A 20,773-nucleotide genomic window follows, 5' to 3' on the forward strand; every position below is an offset into this window, starting at 1 on the left:
AATGACTTCAAAGTTTACAGTATGGATAGTGATAGATACATTGATGTAGATAAAATCAATCAAGCTATCTTTGCTTTAAAGCTTTGGTACCTTGGGTGGTCAGCCATCAATTCACGCTACTACCATATTCAATTCCAAATCCCAATAATAACTAAGGGGCTCATTAGACACCGGATTTCTTGGAGTAATTAAAAGCAATGATTTTTTTTTCTTAATAAATGTACTCCGTATTAACTTTGAAATCAAAATTGCAAATATTTATGAATCAAATAATGAATTTGCTCTTTCAAAATAAAATAATGAATTTGCAATGTATTTGAGTTGTAATACACTAATACATATTTGGGTTGATTTGAGTGTAATTCATTTCAACTCAAATGATTACGTCTTTTTCTTTTTCTTTTTCTTTTTCTTTTTCTTTTTCTTTTCACAACCTCCTCATAAAATTAGCTCAAAGGGAAAGGTGGCTAGTACACGACACAAAAGATTAGTATGAGAGCCAACAGCCCGTGCAAGAGTATGAGGTACCTATTTCATTAATTTTTTACTGTGTAAAAAATAATTGACGTAATAGCTGCCTTAAAGTCAGCATTTGAGCCAATAACCACCGCCCCAAAGCATGTTCTCTCTTCACCAGGACAGTTATTAAACAAAACATGACTAGTACGTAGTTTCCACATGATTGGTCATAACATACAGGATATAATTCAACTCTGTATCAACCTCTTTTGGCTAAGAGCATATGGAACAGGTAATGTACCCTTCACCAATCTCCAAATAAAATTCTTTTACCTTTAATTTGGAAGTATCTTCAACATCCATAATTTATTCCAGTTGCAAAAGCCTTACGGATTTACCAAAAATTCTCCCTGAGCAACCTATACGCATTGCGAACTAAGTAGTGTCCCCTTATATCTCAATTTCAATACCATAACCATCTTCAAAATATGGGGTGATAGGGATCTTTATGATCAAATCAACATCTCTGGGTGAGAACAAATATTTTATCAAGTCGGTAATCCAAGTGAGTATTTAGAACCTGCAGCGAGTCAACGGTAGCATTTTCGAGCTGGGGATAAGGTAATGTTTCAATATATGGATTCTCTTGATCAAGTAACTAGAGTTCAAACCAAACTTTAATTTCGAAGACTTCCCATCTCATATTCTTCATCTAGCCCCCATACAAAGTAAGTCTTGACTAGCTAAGATGCTTTTCCATCTATAACTCCGATTCGCTCCAAGATCAGAGATGCCCTCCAAAAAAGAACATTTAGGAAAATAATAGGTCTTGAAAATTCGGGAAACCAATGGTTTAGGAAAATTCAAAAACTGCCATCCTTGTTTTCTTAATAACAACTTCTTATTTCAGCTCCCAATTCTTTGCTTGACTTCTTGTTCAAAATATGCAAAAATGTTTTTCTTATTGCGCTTGATGAAAGAAGGCAAATCTAAATATTTCCCAAGTCCGATCATTAGCTTGATTCACATTAAAAGAAGAATTAATTCTATCTTTGTCCCCACAATTGTATTGCTACTAAAATAAATACTGAATTTGTGAAAATTTATAGCCTGATTTGAAAGCTTCTCATATTCCTTCAAGCATGCTTTGACTTTAATACATTCTTGATCTTTGGCACTGTAAAATAGTAGATCATCATCAGCAAAGAAAAGATGATGAGTAACCGGTAGAGTTTCTCGTGACACCCTACAACAATGAATTCTCCTAGTATAATTTCATCCTCCTATAAGAGAAGTGATAAATCGTCAGCACAAATGATAAATAGATATAGAGACAATGGATCTTCCCACATAATTCCGCGAGTTGGGATAATAGGCCCCAGAAGATACATGTTAACCAGGGACGTATCCAAGAATTTGTTCCAGCGGGGGCGAAATATTTAAAAAAAAAAAAGAAAAAAATACTTAAAGAAATATAATTATAAATATTGTTGGATATAGGCGATAAATAAAACATATCAAAACTTTATAAAAATATTTATAACAAAATATGAAACATAATTAATTTGATAAATTAATTCAAATAGAAAACAAATTATAAATTTCAAATTCAAATAGAAAACAAATTATAAATTACATATCTCATTATTATATATATAAAAATTCAGAAAACTTTTTTGAAAAAATAAGGGATTTGAACCCCATAAGGCCATAACCTTTCTTAGAACAAGAATACAGGATTCGCATAAGCAATTGTGCTTCCTGTAAGATTCGAACACACCTTTGCTAAAGCAAAACACAATTCTACCATCTTATCTAGCTTACACTTTGTTTAATGCGTCTGTTTTTATATATTTATATCTAAAACAGGTATATATATACATATATACATACAAAGCTATATATGGGGTGGGGGTGGAGTGAGTGGGGGCAGGTGCCCCCACTGCCCCCAGGACAGCTCCGTCACTGATGTTAACTAACACATTATAACGAACCGTTGAAACATACATCATAATCAAATTGACCCCTCTACTTAGGAAGTTGAGTGCATTACAAATTGTTTTCATGGTTTTTTTTTTTTTATCTAATTCGATGTGTGATGTTGTTACTAGATATTGCAATCTCCCATAGGTGTTATTGTTATGTGAATATATTGTACATGCTCGAATAACGGTAGGTGAATGCAGACAAGCGGTTCAGTATGGATACATATGTATTTAGTATAGTCCCCAATTATTATTTGTTTTATGAGGTAACGGTGGATTCTCTATTGCAGGTAGTGATGATGGCTTGTATGAATTATATATATGAGGTTCCATTTACTGCTAACAATAAGAATACTCATTTGGAGATATCTCCTGGGATGACAAAATATTGGTCATGTACACATTGAGATATATAATGCAATATATGGTGCGGTGGTATAATTAAAAACATGAATAATCCTAGTGCACGACTCTGCCTAAGTGAATGCACACTGGAGTAAAATATCATTGATTTTATTATGTGGGTCAAAGTACCCACAAAGTCCCTGTACTATATTGTTTTGTTTAATTTAGTTCTTGTACCTTTATTTTATTTAATTTAGTCCATATACTTTAAAAATAAATGTGAGACAATATTTTTTGAGATGATCTGTAATATCAGTTACGGAGCTCCGTTACGACTTACGGTAGCCATTTTTCCTACTTACTGAAACGGCGTCATTTTGTGACCATAGTCCATTGTGGACCATGCTCAACATTGAAATTCGCAATACATGTGATTTTATTTTGTATGGACAATATATGTTACGTATACAAAATTGTCAGTAACTTTCATTTGAACAATCAATGATACGTAACATATATTGTCTACACAATTCAAAAAAAAAAATAAAATCACATGTATTGCTGATTTGGATGTTGAATATCTTCGCAGTACTTGTGTGTTGTCTATCGGTTTCTATTCACATCATTGATTTATGGTTTTCTACTCGAGTGTGGATATCGATTCGCTTGGCAGAGTCGTGCACTAGGATTGTTCTTGTTGTGCATTTCCTTTTTAATTAATCCCTTTATTCTATTTTATGTGTGGAGTTCGGTAAACGAGTTTTGATTGAAGCTACTCACAATTTTATTTCATAATATTAAGTTTAGATTTAGTATGTAAATTTTATATATTTAGAAACTACTCCGTACATTAAAAGTACAATTAAATACAAAAGATAAGCAAAAACTACTCCGTACATTAAATACAAAAGATACCATTAAAACTACTCTGTACATTAAAAGTACTTAAATTTATAAGAAAATGCAAATAGAAATAAGCAAAAAATAAAGAGTTGGTTTGACTAAAGAATAGTAAGTATGATAGATAAAATGGAACAGGAATACAACATTGCGTCAAATATTACATTATATATCACAACATGCACATGACCAATATGTTGTCATCCCAGGAGATATCTCCAAATGACTATGGTTACTATTAGCCGCAGATGGAACCTTACATAAATCATACAAGCCATCATCACTACCATTACCTCATAAAACAAATAATTGGGGACTAAACTAAGTATCCATGCATCTACGTTGAACCTCTTGTTCATTCATCTACAGTTATTTGAGCATGCAGAATATATTCGTCTAACAACAACATGTATTGGAGACTGTAATATGCAGTAACACCACCACATGTAGAACAAAAAACTATGAAAATATATAATTTACTATCTTCTTAACCCCAAGTATTCAAAAATAAACCCTTATTGAACATCTATACTTATAAATTCAAATCACAAAATGACCACAAAAAGAGAACACAAAAACATAAAAATAAAAGGATTAAGTATAAAAACCTAGATGAGAATAGTAGAAGACTCATAAATCTCTGCACAAAAATTAACGTTGAATGTTACCTCATAAAACACATCTAGAGACTAAACTAGATCACTTGTGCATCCATTCTAAAGCATTTGTGCATTCACCTATAATTATTCGAACATGCAGAACATATTCGCCTGATAGCAACACTTATGGGAGACTATAATATGCAGTAACAACACACAACCATAAACTTTGGCAAAAAATTTCTATATTCCTAAACCCAAACGTTCAAAATAAACCACTATCAGACATCCACATTTATAAGTTCAAATCACAAAACAACCACAAAACTAGAATTAAAAAACATAAAGACAGAATAACAAACTAAATGCATAAAAATATGGATGAATAGTATAAGACTCCATAAATCTTTGCATTGCAAATTGAAACCTACCATTACCTTATAAAATACATAATTGTGGACTAAACTAAATACATGTGCATCATATCCATATTGAGCCTATTATACATTTACTAACAGTTATTCGAGCATGCATATAGAATATATTTCCCTAACAATAACGCCTACTGGACACTACAATATGCAGTAATAACAATACATGTAGAACCAAAAACCATGACAACAATTTGCTATCTCCCTAAACCCAAGTATTCAAACCTACATTCCTATCAAACATCCATGCTTATAAATTCAAATCACAAAACAACCACAAAATCATAATACAAAAACATAAAGATAGAAAGAGAAACACATAAACACCTAGATGAATAGTAGAAGACTACATAAACTTTTGCACCGCAAATTAACGGCAGATGTTATTTGTTTAATTAGTTGACAACCGCAAACACAATTTGAGAAGAAAGGTTTAATCGCCAAGAACAGAACCTCTGATTTATACGCTAGATAAATCAAACACACTCTACATAATCCCATATAGTTATAAAAAGTTTGAGACAGAGCGAAACACCCTTGTAGAATAAATAAACAAGTTATTATTTGACTTTTTAATTTTTTTTTTTTAAATCCATCCAAATTAAAAACAAGGATCACAATATATTGATAAATAGAGGGTGTAGATATGTCCACACTTTTTAGCATATAGGGCATTCTTGTGTGTGAAGCTCGAAAAATGAGAGCAAGTTCATTTATTTATTTTTTACATAATTTCCATTCTTCATTTTCATTCCAAGAAACAAAAGTAAATTTTTATTAGAATAACATTATTGGTTTGAAATGAAAGGTTTTGTCCGACTTTTTTTTTTCCATGTGGCAGATAGAGAAGAGAGATTAGCAATGTTCTTTTTTTCCAAAGACACAAAAATAGTAAATCAAACAAGGTAATTGAATTTCAATTAAACAATAAGGTTTAAAGAAACCGGTAAAAACAATTCAAAAGATACATCTCAAACTCAACAGGTAAAACAATCGGTAAACAGCTAGCTAATATAACAATAAGACTAAAGATTTGACTCTTGTAAAGAATACGTCATTATAAGAGTTTCCCTCGAGTAGGATCTCATTTTAGCTTCATGCAACACAATGGACAATTGTAACATATTCTGGGCAGTAAAGCCCTTAAATTTACATGAAAATACAAGGCACCACAGAGAAGAAATGGAAAAGCAAAAACAGAAGAAATCACAAAACTCTCCTCACAGAATGAAGTGATTTTACAGCAGAACATTTTACATAGACCTCTCTGATGCGAGATCAAGTAGAAAGCGGAAGAAATCGTGAGGATACATTGGAGACTCCTCCGCAAGTGCCTAAACACACAAAACGAAGATTTAATGAGTTAATATCAATGCCCAGAAAACATTTATGACGATTGTGTATTTGTTTCAAATTCAAATAGATCATAACACTCGTGCGTGTGAGTTTGAAGGTATGGATGAAACAAGATGGACGCAGCACCTGATGAATTAATACAGTGGAAGGAGTCATTCCAGGAATAGTATTAACCTCTATAATCAGCACCTGTAATCACAAAGGTAGACCAAGCGAAGCCATCACCATAAAAAGGAAATCGAGACTGGGCAGGCACATTGATCGCTAGCTTCCAAACTTTTCAATAGCTTTTATCACATCATATCATAAAGTGTAGTGCTGTGTCTAGTTAAAGGGGAACAGGGAGAAAGCATTCCATTTTCGAAGTTTCCTTTTTAAAATGTAAACACCAATTTGAACAATGACTTGATGACATACCTCACCACTGTCGACATGAACAAATGCATCAATACGGGAAAATCCTTCCAGCTGCAAGTTGTTTGCAATAAGTTCAATGTGTTGTTTACACCTCTCCAAGGCCCCACTACTGATTGAAGAAAAAGGAAGTATTTGTAAGCCTAAGATAGAAGAAGAAAAATAATTGCACGAATACCTACCGTGGTCTAAACTCACATGCTACATAACTACCGAAGCAAACATATTATTAAAAGTAGAGATTTGGGGTATTCATTTAACAATTCTCACGGAAAAAATACCAAAAGGTATTGATTTAAAATAATGTTACGGAGCAGGTGGTATTCAAATGAATAGTCACAGCAGCATTCGAAAGACAATCTCACCAAAAAAAAACGAGGAAAAAAAAATGAACCTTATAATTGATGGTGGCGGTGGCGTCAGATTGATGCCAGTTCCACCTGCAAGGAAACATCAACTTGATTACATGCAAAATGATAGATTACAAGCTACCTTAAGGTTAACTCCTGTTTTTGGTTCTATCCCATAGAAGTACCTTGGAATTTCTCCTCTAGTGATAGTATATCTCCGGATTCTTTAACTGTAATACTAGGAGTCAGTGAACGCATAGCTCCGAGCTTTCCAACGACACCAACAGTGATTTCTACCCATCTACTGTCTCCTTTCCAGAGCAAATGATGTGCATTCTCATTTCTTGATTTGGATGAGACAGTGATCGCATCAGTCTCAATAAAGGGCTCAAATATTAAAAGCTCTGGGGGATTAATTGGCATCTCAATCATCCCATGTGCCTATTTGAAATGTCAAGAGAAAGACAAAATAAATAAATAAATAAATGGCAATTAAAATTCCAGTACCAACTATCCCTGTAGCTATATGCTGTAAGCTGAATCATGATTCACCAGAAATTTAATCCGAAAACAATTAACCCAATCAGGCCTGGAAGTTTTTAATCAGTAACACTAGTCCATTTTATACGAGAAGCATAAACAGCGGGGAAAAGCTCAATTACTTAGAGCAAGGATTATTATAATAGCATAGAAGAGATATGGTGAAATATTCATGGCGCTGGAAGGACTAGTTTGACTAATGATGAGATAACTCCACACTGATTGTATTACAGGAATACTGTATCCATTTTGTGATTATTTTTAGTTATAAGTCGTGCTGATACTTTCCCATTCAATACCAATAACATCAATAAACACAAGCCAGCATACAAATATTTTAGAAAAAGATGATTATATTCCAAGAGTTGGGGAAACAATTTATATTATTATATATATAATAAAATAAATCACAAGTACGTATATCACCTTTGAAAAACTGTTAGGAGGAATCCGAGGAAGGTAGTCCTCCAATGCTTTTATGTACACTGTGAGGTCCCCATCACAGCTGCATGATGATAGAAATTCGCACTCAAAGATTAACAGTAGAAGAAAAACAGTTAAAGCTCAACAGCAGTGAAGCACTGGCAATCTAGTGCCATGTATGTCAATATGTAATTATATTGAAAATCAGATGGTAACAAACCATAATCTTGCTACTCCAGTCGAGCAACCATCTCTAGCTGGTTTAACACATAATGTGTTAGAACGAAGTTTTGTTATCAAGTCATGCCAGAGTCCAGTTACAGGCAATTTCAGCAGCTCCTCTTTTCTCTTTACAACTTTATTTATGGTTAAAACTCCAGAATCTGCAAGCTGTCCAGTACACATGTTTGATCCTTGTCAAAATCGATAGATTCAGTAATGTGTAATTGTGTATGGATATCAGAAATTTGATGGTTACCTTGAGTCAATAAACAGTGATAGATACAAACATTTATAAAACAAGTTGCATTGTAGGGGTCAAATTCCTGTTCTTAGAAGAAAATAGTTCTGTGGTTTCATCATACCGGTGATACAAAATAGAATGCAACTTAAAAGCACTGTTACTTTCGGTATATCATCTTTTAGGTAACAAATTATTCACCATTCTTCTAATCACAATTCTGGGAGTTACAAGCATGCAGATTTATCCAAGTCACACATACAGCGTAACTTACATTTTCTAGAGCGAGTGAAGTTGCAACTTTGTCCATACATGTTCTTGAAGCCACCACACCAGGACCTATACTTTAGAAAATAGCAAATAATCAGCTATGTATTTGAAGATATTAGATTATCTTTCTGTTTCCCGAGAACACGGAAAGTTTACCTGTGTAAGGGACTCCTTCATCCTCGAGCAAAGACTGGAGCGTGCCATCTTCACCAATGCCCCCATGTACTACCCATTACACCAGACAAACATTGCATCAATCATTAGGCTTCAGAATTTCTTAAACAATACTTTGAACAGTTCAGACATATGAAGGGTTTACATTGAGGAAGAAGAGTTCCATACATATAAACTACTTTGTTGGAATGTATTAATTAAAACAGTTAATAACAAAGGATATTCATGCACTTTTGTTTTGTAACTAATTCTTGGAATTCTGTTAATAGGTTGCCTCACATGGACAATAGTGAATATTGTGTCCCCCAAAAATTCATAAACAAATAGCATCCAACCTAATTGGAAATCAGTACCAAACACATTGAAGGACAGGGTTTACAGAATCTAGCACATATATATAATGACAGTATTTGTAAATTGACATAATCTGTAATACAAGGTACTTGAATGACAACTAATGGAAATATCAAGTTACCTGCAATAAAGACTGTTGCTTGAGTTTCCTTGGCTAGCTTGACCCAGTCCCCCAGGGAAAATCTCTCTGGTAATTCATCAGATATATCAAAGCCATGGAACCATTCATGATTTCTCAAACCTTCCATGAGATCAGTCATCACTTGGCTCCGTAGATGAGATGTCAATGCCACTCGATCAGGTTCAATTGCCTCCAAACAAGCATCAAGGACTTCTTCTATAGTATGTCTTAGGATAAGGGAATAGCTGCATGAAAAAGAATGAGCACTGAATTTCCAAAAAATTAACTAATTAATTAATTAAACCAAACGGATAGCCTCTAACCTGTCTTAATACTTCCTAATTGCATATAATTTTTTATATTGGGCAAGATTGCAAAGGGTTTCAGATACTTCTCATAAAAGTGTTCAATTGAGATGATCAATCTAAATAAACAGGGTGTCAAACCTAAATTAAAAATCTTACAAGTCAATTAGGAATTTACTTACGGTAATGACCATACTGTCCTAGACTTCACACCCTGCTTATTACCATCCAGTTTGGATGAATAACCATTCCCAGGGGCAAGTAAACATGGTGTCACCTCAAGCTGTAAGCAGAAAAAGTGCAATGACATGTTATTTATTTTAGATACAAATATTGGCAAATCAAATGCCAATACCCTTTAACTCAATGTGATGATGTTATGAAAGAAAAGTTCTTGTATAATTGGAAGTTAATCTGCAAATAAAGTTAACATTATACAGTGATTAATACATAGTATATACTCACATCATCAAATGCTCGCAAATTAAGCCAAACATTAGTTCCACTTATTAGAGATACTTGACGTTCAGAAGTATCACCACCAAAGATAACAAAAACTTTCTTCTTTTGTTTCGGATTAGGAAGTACTTCAGTTGGTGTTGAGGAATTTGGTTTTCTTTGTGAGGCACCTGATATGATACTATTGGACAGAAGAGCTGGAAATCGCAGGCAAGCACGTTGAATAATTGTCCTCAGGATATTTGAGTGTGAAAAACCAACCTACACAATGAAAATAAATAAAAATTCACTACTTCATGCAGGTGCAACAAAGAATACTCCAAGTGCAAGGAATTGCTACATTCAGAACAAGGAAAACAACCTATGTCCTTTCAACCATTTAACAATCTTACAATCATGATCTTGAATATCCAATCAGAAGCAGTTCTTTGTGTACCTTTGATGCCTGCTGAAACAGAAAACTTGTTTGCTCCATTCCACTAATCTAGAGAGACATTAGGAATCAATCAATGAAAAATTCCAGGATACCAGTCATACCACTAACATGAAACAGAAAGAAAGTCCAGGTCTCTCACAAGGTTGATGTCTGTAAATATTACTGTACCCAGATCAGTTCTTCCTAATTTGTTTCCTACAGAAGAGGAAACATGACCAGAAGACGGAAGAAACCAACCATCAATTCTAGCAAAATCACGTAGACCAAGTCGTTGAAATAATAACGATGCTCCTTCACGAATAGTTTGAATTACTTCAACAGGAAATCGAGGTGGAGTGTGATAGGCAACCTGCAAAGTTTATAGACAGTCCCTTGTGTATTAAATTTAAAGAAATGAATATAGTGAAAATAGTTTCATACAATGCTGTGCCACTATTTTTGAATTCCATAGCACAACAGGACTGTAAGGGGAAAAGTATGTATTAGAAGTTATGTACCTGTCGTGTAGGAAGGTACTTCCTTCTGTAGTTGAATATTGCATCCTTTTCCTTAACATTAGCATTATCATGCAATTGAAGTTCCACCTGAATCATTAAATTATAGGGTTAGACACTTAGCAGGGTATATAGTGAATATAAATAGATAATGTAACAAGTAGCATAATAGTGATCAGGTTTTACGTAGTTTCTACAGCTATGATGCAACTCTATTAAGTTCTCTATCCTTAATCTGGTATCTTCAAGATTCCACAGTGAGGTAATTAAACATAATAATCAAATGAGTGCAAGATGTATCTGTAATATTGTAGAGAATTACAACACTATATTATATAACGAATGGAAAATGAAAGTAAAGTACACACCTCACTTGGCAGTAAAACAACAGGCTGGCAATCAAAACCTGATCCAACATCAAGGACAATTGCTGTGAATTCACTCCCTCCTTCAAGAAAAATCTCAATAATGACTTTATCATCTATTCCCTGCTCAAATAATGAACAGAGCATCACTGATTAAATAGAAAGCTGATCACAAACTATAATAATTATTAAAAAAAAAAAAAAAACAAATGTTCATTCCAATGCAAATAAATATTTCTCTAATTGGTCTCAAACATGACTTTGATAACAAGTAAATTGAAAACAGAATAGGTAGTCAGAAAAGAATACAAGAGATTACCTCAGAAATGATTGCATTAGCTTTTAGGAGAGCGTCAGTGACACCATAGGCAACAGTAACTCCAATACTTGATCCAGCCTTTGTTGGCTTCACCTGCATTTTCAAAGAAAAAACTGCAGATTGTCAAAAAGCTTAGCTGGTACTGCAAGATCAGAGGAACACAGGGACAATTCTTACCACAACTTTCCCCAGTTTAGCGTCCAATTTGTTTCTTTCAAACCAATTCAACAGTTTGGATTCATCCAAATCATTTCCCTGAAAGACATTTTAAAAATTGAGCGGAGTGAAGTGAATAACAACAATATACTCATTGTTAAGCCAAGTTCAAAAGTATAGTTAAAAGCTTGTGTACACGTATCACCAAAAAGAAACATAGGGCAGCACCTGTATTAAGAAGTTGGGTATTGTAACAAAACCTTGTTTGTCAAGCTCCAAAGCGGCTTCATACTGCCAAAATTTTGAAATTAAAACACACACAAATATTGGCTATTTAATCAGATGGCAATCGACAATTCAACATTAACATCATTCATCATTTATTGCCCGCTCCATAAAGGAGAGTTGTAAAAAATGATAATATGTTAGTAGTAAGGTTCTACTATGTGTCCTTTTTGTCAGTAAATATTTTATAGAAAGCACAGGGTATTGCTTTAGTAATCAAAAGATCTATTTCCACAAGAACACATATATTCCAGATTAATCAAATACTATTCATTAAGTGCTACTCATGCTAGCTCTGAATAAAATAAAACATAAGGTGTCAGCAAAACAGAAACATACTTTATCAAATGCTTTTTGACATTCAGCAGACCTAGTCCCAACAAATGGAATATTAGATCTTTCCAGTAGTTCCTGAATAACCACCAAGTAAAACCAAAGACTTATTGGTAATAAAGAATATACAAGGAAAGAAAATTACTAAAATTGTTTGAAGCTAAACAAACTATCAGCAGGTATAAAGTAATTCAACTTATTCAACAGCCACCTGAATACCACCGTCTTCTCCAAAACGCCCATGTATAACAGGGAAAACTATGTCTACAGAAGCAGCAAGGTGTTCTGCAAAGTCGGACAGAGATTCGAAGCCTTGGGCAAGACTGAAAAAAAAAAAAATGAAGTTATGGTGTAGGAACCATTCAAGCAATCAAGTAAAGTGATGCAGGTTCAAGAACTAACCTCTCAAGCTTGAAATCAAAGTCTGCAGGAGTGTTTGAGTAAACCTAAATAAAATTTAAAAACGAAACTTCAATTATCCAGTACATTTTGCATTTCATAGTAGCGAGCAAATATCAATTTTAGTCCTAAGAGTATTAGCAAAATGACATTTTTGGTCCACATGTTTAATTCATACCAATTTTCATCCATGACTATTGTTTTAGTACCAATTTTCATCCACGACTATTGTTTTAGTGCCAAATTCATCACGCCGATCACCCATTTGTTTAATATATGCATAAATATGAAAGTAAGGGTATTTTCGTCCTTTTTCAAATTAAGATCTCAATTTGAACATGAATAAAGGGACTTAAGCCCTTAGATCGATCCCGCGAATTGAGATCAATCTTGGGGCTTAAAATCTCATTATTCAGGCTCAAATTAAGATATTAAGTTGAAAAAGATGAAAATACCCTTAAAAACGAATACTTGAATGGTGTGATGAATTTTGGCACTAAAACAATAGTCGTGGATGAAAATTGATACTAAAGCAATAGTGGTGGATACAAAATTGTCATTTTATTAATACTCGTGTAACCAACATTGGTATTTGCTCTCATAGTAGCTGATTGCCAGAAAATAAAGAACAGACCTATAGGTACAATAACTATGGAAGCATAGTGGTGGAAAGAGAGTGAACACAAAATGTAGCCTACTGACCTGAGCTGATGATATAGCAAAGGCTTTGAGGTCAGAGTCAATGTAATAGCAGCTAACATGCAAATCATCCCCCTATAGTAATAGCACCAATTAAAATGGCCATTCATTATGAAAACTGAAAACTAAAAACATCTCATACAAAAAAGAAAGAATATGGTGAACCTGGATGTGATCAATAACTGATCGAGCGGAGTTAAGAGAGATTCCCCGTTCCGCGGAGGGCCCACCGCAGATGACTCCAACTCTCAAAACCCTCCCTTTCTCAGCCTTCTCCTGGAAGGCGACACCGCGGCGATCATCCACCACCTCAGTAGAGGAGGAGGAAGCGGATGCTCTAACCACTCCAACTCTGCAACTCCTCCAATCTCCACTAACTAATTTGATAATTTCTCTCGGCACGAAAAGCGGCGTCGCCTGAGACTGAGAAGAGTCTGTCCTGCCGCGGAGAGTAGCCGGAATCTTGGAATTCAGGGAGAGGAAAGTAGCCATTAGAATTAAAATTAGAAGTTGAAGATTTAACAGAGATTAGAGAGGTGAGTGAGTGTGAGAGATGTGAAGAGTGGTAGTGAGTATAAAAAAGGGAGGTTCGGACGGCAAGAGAGAGGAGTCAAACATTATATATAATTTGCCTTCGTCTCTGTCGTGTTCACTGGCTTTGTATCTCTTCTCTTTATTATTCAAGAATTTGTCTGTAACTCACTGCCAGTGACGTGAATTTGATTGATTCTTTTTTATCACTTATCAGTTTAGTTTTGTCATGAAAATGAAGACGAAGACGGGCGCAAATTATACGGTGGACCATGGTCCACAATGCATTGTGGACCATGGTCATAGTTGATACTTGTGTTGAACGGATACTGCAGTTGTGTTGAAAAGATACTTCAGTTGTGTTGAAAGGAAACTGCAGGTACACGGAACATAGGTCATTCATCCGTTCAACACAACTGCAGTATCTTTTCAACACAACTGTAGTATCTTTTCAACACAACTACAGTATCTGTTCAACACAACTGCAGTTTCAGATGGATGACACGGCCTCTGTTCTGTGCAACTGCAGTTCCCTTTCAACACAACTGCAGTATCCTTTCAACACAACTGCAGTATCAGTTTAACACAACTGCAGTATCAACCATGACCCATGGTCCACAATGCATTGTGGACCATGGTCCATAGTATAACGACTGATCTCCGTCCCAAAATGGTTGTCTGGTTCGTTTAACGATGCTTTCCCAAAATGGTTGTCTGGAAATGGGACAAAGGGAGTAACTTATACGGGGTTATTTTTTTAGTGGGGGTAACCTTAAGTCGGCCATAATCAGAACGTGTCAATTTTAATTTAATTACAATTTTTTATGTTTCAACTGTTTAAGGACCCAATTACATTTTTTCATGTAATTTTGTAACCTATTTGAGCATTATTTCTTCTGTTTTAATCAATATTTTCCTCTTTTTTTTTACAATCAAAATATAAATTATATATTAATGAAAATTAGGGATAAGAGACAGAATATAATCAAGCTGGGAATCATCCCAATAACCGGAGCCAGATTGAGAACCAACTACCTTAGCAAGTGCATGGGCAATATAGTTCATCGACCTCCTAATAAAGACACAAGACACAAAATCAAAGGATGTCATTGCCATGATACAAGCGTGAATAATTTAGCATGTGTGAGACCGGCCTTGAACTTTCCTATTTAACTTGTTAACAACATTTTGACAATCACATTCAAGCCTAATGCTCCTAACTCCCTAACTCTTCAACCATGCAAGAGCTTCTTTGCAACTTAATGCTTCAGCCAAGGTGGGAGATAAAGGACAACCCAATTCTCCATTTATTATTGCAACGAAATCTTCGTCAGTAGATAATAAGTAAGCTTTGAAAGTTACCTTAGACAATTGGGGGAAAGAGTGATGCGTCCACTTGGCAGATCATGGGGGCGTTGGTAGTTGTCTGTGGTTGGGCAACCTCGATCCAATCACGAATAGTTTTGGTTCTCACGGTTAGCCAATTAGAGATCTCTAAGCTTCTGTTGTTCTCTGCATTAAGCTTGGATTTAAAGGGGTGTTCTCCTAGCAGAGTTGGTTGCGAGCTTGCCAAATTGCACTTAGGACGAATATAGCTCGAATCATCAAATTTGTGTTAGCTAGACTACCGCCGTCAATTGTACCATGTAGCCATGTGCTGAGACTTTGAGCATTACTCACCAAAATTGCGCAGGGGGATCAACGCCAAACATTGCGAACGACACATCACATGAGAAGTGCATGGTCATGGGTTTCCTCTTCCTCATTGCAGCATGGGCAGGTAGATAACAAGTCCACTCCGGCCCCTAGTACTGAGTTTAGACGCAGTAGGCAAAATTCCTCTTGCTACACACTAGATAAAGTTCTTTATCTGGTGAAAGATGTAGTATATGATGAGTGATATTATTGTGTGCAATTGAATTCCCGCACGGGACTTCATCATCTAGGATGACCAATGGGAGTTGAACAATGTGCGGTTAAGCACAAGTATGTAAGAACAGTAGGAACCTAAGTTTCAAAGCTTGATGAGAGAGCATGAGCAAAGTAATAAAGCAATGCAATTGTCAATTCACAAGTAAACAAGCAATAAGTTGCAGACAATGAGTAGAAAATGAGACTTGGATTAAGTTTTCCTTGCTCGGATGCAATGAAATGGTCCTACGTAGGGAGTAGTGTAATGCATTAATCATGATCCTTGAAAGATGATACCCATTGTCAAAGCCATGCACATGGCCATTGGCCTATCATATAGTTCGAGTTCTACTTTTGTAGCAACTTTAACTACTCAAGTCATTTTATCAAACACCTTGAGTGCATATTTTCTTCTGGGATTCGCCTCTCGACGTAAGGTAGAAAATGCAAGTGGAAAAGGCTATAGTGTGGTACCAATCTCCTTCAACTTCCCAATTTATAGCACAAAGGTTCGAAGTTATCCCTAACTTGATGCACATGCGTGCATGTCCTTGTGTACTGATTGTTGTATCGATCTTCCATGCGTACGCTTGTACAGCCAGGGCATGCAACATTCTAGACACGATTGCATGAGTGAGTGCAGGAGTGTGCATAGCCTTGTGCAACTCACTATTCCTATTATGCTCTCTTTTGTATGACAGTATGAGTGTGTAGGATGGCGTGCAACATTCAGCAAGGTTTAACACGATCCGATGCACGAGCATGCAAGCACTCATGCAGCCTATTGGTTTGGAATCCTTCTTTTAAGCTCTTAAATGACCAAAATGCCCTTGATATGACTCTATTTTCCTATAATGCACAGTCTTTATTCTCAATTTTTGGCAATTTAAGTTATTCTAAGCACACAATAGCTCAAAGAACTACAATCAAGCCACAAAATGCTTCCAAAACACCTCACAAGATATAGCATCTTTGACACTTATCAGTCGATGAGGGATTTTCAAGTTCCAAATGACATTCCACTTCGTGAAGGGTTTTTATTTATTATTTTTTTTTTTTGGCTTAGTTAGTAAAATTTGATATAATGTTAAAAAACATAAAGATATAGAGCTGTCAAATTTGAAAACTGTAAATAAAATTGTCGCTTTGTTAAAATTTAAAATTTGTCCACCGATAAATAAAAAATAAAAAATTAAATGTACTCAGATACATAATTGCAACTATTATGTATGTGTGACGAGGGAAACTTGCAACTATCATTCAATGGTGTGCACTGAGTAAATCCCATTTCTATGTCATAAAAATGAATATTATACACACACACACACACACACACAATAGTATTTTCACCCGTGTGTTACACAGAATGAATTTGTTATAATATTTTAAGAATATTTTGATCGGTATACAATTATATAAATTATAACAACGAATATTATATAGTGCAATTGATAAAATGTGTTGGACTGTGTTTTATGATGTTATTATTGCTTGAATTCAAATAAATAATTGCCCAATTACCCGTACGATGCATGGGTAAAATTTTTTATTATATATTTAGCTAATAAAATTAAAGATGAAATTATAAACAATTCTAATATTTGAAAGTGTACATTTATTTGATTATAAAATTAGTGCAAAAGTATCACTCAATTAATTGAATAATATATGGCCCGTTTGTCTGCAATTATCTTAAAAAAATTGATATGTAATATGATTTATGTAATTATATTATTACTAAAATAAATATGGGAAAAAGGAGAAATAATTTAAATGTAATTATTATAAAAATAAATCCAACGACCAATGCTTAGTATGCATTATAATCACCATGGTTATTTGTTGGCTTGCACTAAATTTTCACACCAAGATGGTGTTTTGTTGTCATGGTTTGAGAGAGATCTGGAACAATGTGTTTATTATACACTTTTTGAACTCATATTCTAAGTTTAAGAAAAGAAAGGGTTTGCAACTTTTTGTTTATACATGGAAATAAAAGAGCCTAAATAAACTACAAATTATAGAAATATGGGCTAGTGGGGCTACACAAACCCTACAATATTTGCATCTAGTAAACTTTTAAAACCCTTTTGAGGGTTGTGAAAAATATGTAGATTGAGACATTACAATCATGTATTGTAGGTAGATTATTTCCACACCTATTTTGTGCATGTGACCGAGAGTTTTCAACTATGTTGATACACATAGTGAAACTATCATTTTATGACGCCTTAAACAAATGTTTAAAATAATGAAATATTGATATATTAATATAATGCAACAATACTTTTGAGATAATTGCTCCATAAATGACTAAAATTCAAGTGCATTAATTTCATCCCAGGCAAATGCAAGTAACGAAAAAAGAGAAAAAAAGATTAATGTAAGCTAGGCTTCTCCTTAAAGTACACCATTGGTCTATTGTAAGGATTAAATTGTATATTATTGTCATAATTTAACATTTAATCTTATTCGATGTTATTTTAAAATAATTTTATTATGATATAATTACATAAGAAATAATAATTTATCTTAAATTGTTGTACAAGCAAAACCCACGATAGACACATTATCATGTGCATTAGAGTTTAACAAATCATTTTCTTAATTAACATTAACAGTGAATATATGGAATTCAAGTTACAATTACTTGCCAAGTGAAATTATCTTTTAGTTTTTTTATGGGGTTCTTCAATGAAAAGTGTTATCAACATTATCTCAGGTACTAAATATTTATTTTGTAATAACTAAACGATTAGTGTAGTAATTGCGTTTACGTTCATAGCCAAATAAGTGAAGCAATTCAGAAATACTTCTCTAGAGAGTTAAATACATTTATAATTAAAAAAAAAACAAAATCAAAGTGGTGTAGCGGAAGCGTGGTAGCCCAAAACCCATAGGTCCTAGGATCGAGACCTTGCTTTGATAGAGTGGCTTTCAACTTTTTAAAAATGCTTCTTTCTCAATTAGATATAGATAGTATTTTGACTACAAAATTGATTAGGGGATGTAGCTCAAATGGTAGAGCGCTCGCTTTGCATGCGAGAGGCACGGGGTTCGATCCCTCGTATCTCTAATTTATTCTGAAAGGTCTGTATTACGGAGTAAATTTGATAATAACAAAGTAGGTTAGAAAGAGAGTACCACGCAACTTTATCTCTCATTATAAATTACTAACAAATTCACTAAGGTATTTAAAAATGCGTGTACACAAATAATGAACTTATAATATATATTAAAAATTTATCTTGTATTAAGAGAAAGTACATTATTTAAGGAGTTATTTCACTTTTTGTCCCACGACTATTGGACCATTTCTAGATTTAGTCCCACGACTTTTAAATCCCTACTTCATTTGGTCCTTCCGATCAAATTCCAGCCACATTTCGGTGACCGATAATAATTTTCGGGCGAATGAATTCGTTAAGGACAATTTTGTCATTTTAGTTTTTAAATTAAAAAAAAAAAGCAGCATAATGCTGTCGGCAGGGCTGGTCTTCTTATTCTTCTTCTTCGGTCGCCGCCGACAAAGAAGAAGAATAGGAAGAAGACCACCACCGACGAAGAAAAAAAAACAAAGATGCAGCAACGGTTGAGATTGGTCCATTGGGACCGAAAATAGAGAAGTAGCAAAGAAGACCAATTTAGCTGATTAGCTGGGTACTGAGTTTTACCAATTTAGCTGGGTACAGATGTTTCATGCTTATTGGTCTAGGTACAAAAACTCGGAACTGCAATTATTGCTTTCAAACCAAATTCTTTCTTTCTCTCTCCTATTTGACTCTACACTCCTTAGGACTCCTAAAAGCTCTAATCTTTTTCACTCGCAACCAACTTCTATGCTCTAATACAACAATCAAGCGAACTTTATCCTTGCTGCTTCTTTGACTAATATGACTAATCTCTACTGTTGCTACTTCTCTGTTTTTTTTCATCGCTGGCGTCGAACGAAGATGAAGAAGACGACCAGCCTCGCCGGCACAACGCTTCTACTTTTTTTTTTTTAATTTAAATAATGAAATGACAAAATTGTGTCTAAATGAATTATTTGTCAAAAAACAATTATCGGTGATGGAAATATTGTCGGAATTTGATCGGAAGGACCAAATGTGGTAGTGATTTAAAAGTCGTGGAACCAAATGTGGAAATGTTCCAATAGTCGTGGGACCAAAAGTGGAAATAACTCATGATGTGGGGCTCTTCAATGAAGTGTTATCAACATTATCTCAAGTAACATTACAAGTGAAAATATGGAATTCAAGTTACAATTACTTGCCAATTGAAATTATCTTTTATTTTTTATAGAGCTCTTCAACGAAGTGCTATCAACATTATCTCAAGTAATAAATATTTATTTTGTAATAATTAAAGGATTAGTGGAGTAATTGCGTTTACGTTCATAGCCAAACAAGTGAAGCAATTCAGAAATACTTCTCCAGAGAGTTAAATACATTTATAATAAAAGAATAGTAAAATCAAAGTGGCGCAGCGGAAGTGTGGTGAGCTTATAACTCACAGGTCCCAGGATTGAAACTTGGCTTTGATAGAGTGGGTTTCAACTTTTTTAAATGCTTCTTTCTGAATTAGATACAGATAGTATTTTGACTACCCCAAATTTATTTGGGGATGTAGCTCAAATGGTAGAGCGCTCACTTTGCATGCGAGAGGCACAGGGTTCAATCCCCCGCATCTCTAATTTATTCTGAAAGGAGTATTGCGGAGTGAATTTTATAATAACGAAGTAGGTTAGAAAGAAAGTAGTAATTGAGGTAGTTATTAGTCAAATCAACCACGCAACTTTATCTCTCATTATAAATTACTAACAAATTCACTAAGGTATTTAAAAATGCGTGTACACAAATAATGAACTTTTTGTTGTAATTTGGCTTATCGATTAACT

General features: G+C 34.3%; 1 protein-coding gene and 1 long non-coding RNA gene across 2 annotated transcripts; one reads left to right on the forward strand and one right to left on the reverse strand.

Annotated features, from left to right (window-relative positions):
- The first annotated feature begins 978 nt into the window (after positions 1–978).
- On the forward strand, positions 979–2,894 carry LOC115998353. The gene is made up of 2 exons (XR_004093883.1): positions 979–1,080; positions 2,735–2,894. It is a non-coding gene; the product is annotated as an uncharacterized LOC115998353 (long non-coding RNA).
- A 2,824-nt stretch (positions 2,895–5,718) lies between these two features.
- Positions 5,719–14,134, reverse strand: LOC115999733. The gene is made up of 24 exons (XM_031239633.1): positions 13,597–14,134; positions 13,435–13,506; positions 12,736–12,779; positions 12,545–12,656; positions 12,340–12,411; positions 11,944–12,006; positions 11,737–11,814; positions 11,560–11,652; positions 11,244–11,363; positions 10,879–10,965; positions 10,521–10,730; positions 10,382–10,429; positions 9,952–10,206; positions 9,669–9,769; positions 9,182–9,426; positions 8,689–8,757; positions 8,537–8,601; positions 8,023–8,192; positions 7,806–7,884; positions 7,025–7,280; positions 6,884–6,929; positions 6,493–6,601; positions 6,202–6,264; positions 5,719–6,053 (listed from the first exon to the last, which is right to left on the reverse strand). The coding sequence occupies exons 1-24, from the start codon at positions 13,921–13,923 to the stop codon at positions 5,973–5,975; spliced, it is 2,865 nt and encodes a 954-aa protein (XP_031095493.1). The 5' UTR covers positions 13,924–14,134; the 3' UTR covers positions 5,719–5,972.
- Between the last annotated feature and the right edge of the window lie 6,639 nt (positions 14,135–20,773).

This window comes from Ipomoea triloba, chromosome 12 (assembly GCF_003576645.1).
Source record: "Ipomoea triloba cultivar NCNSP0323 chromosome 12, ASM357664v1".
Lineage (NCBI taxonomy): Eukaryota > Viridiplantae > Streptophyta > Magnoliopsida > Solanales > Convolvulaceae > Ipomoea > Ipomoea triloba.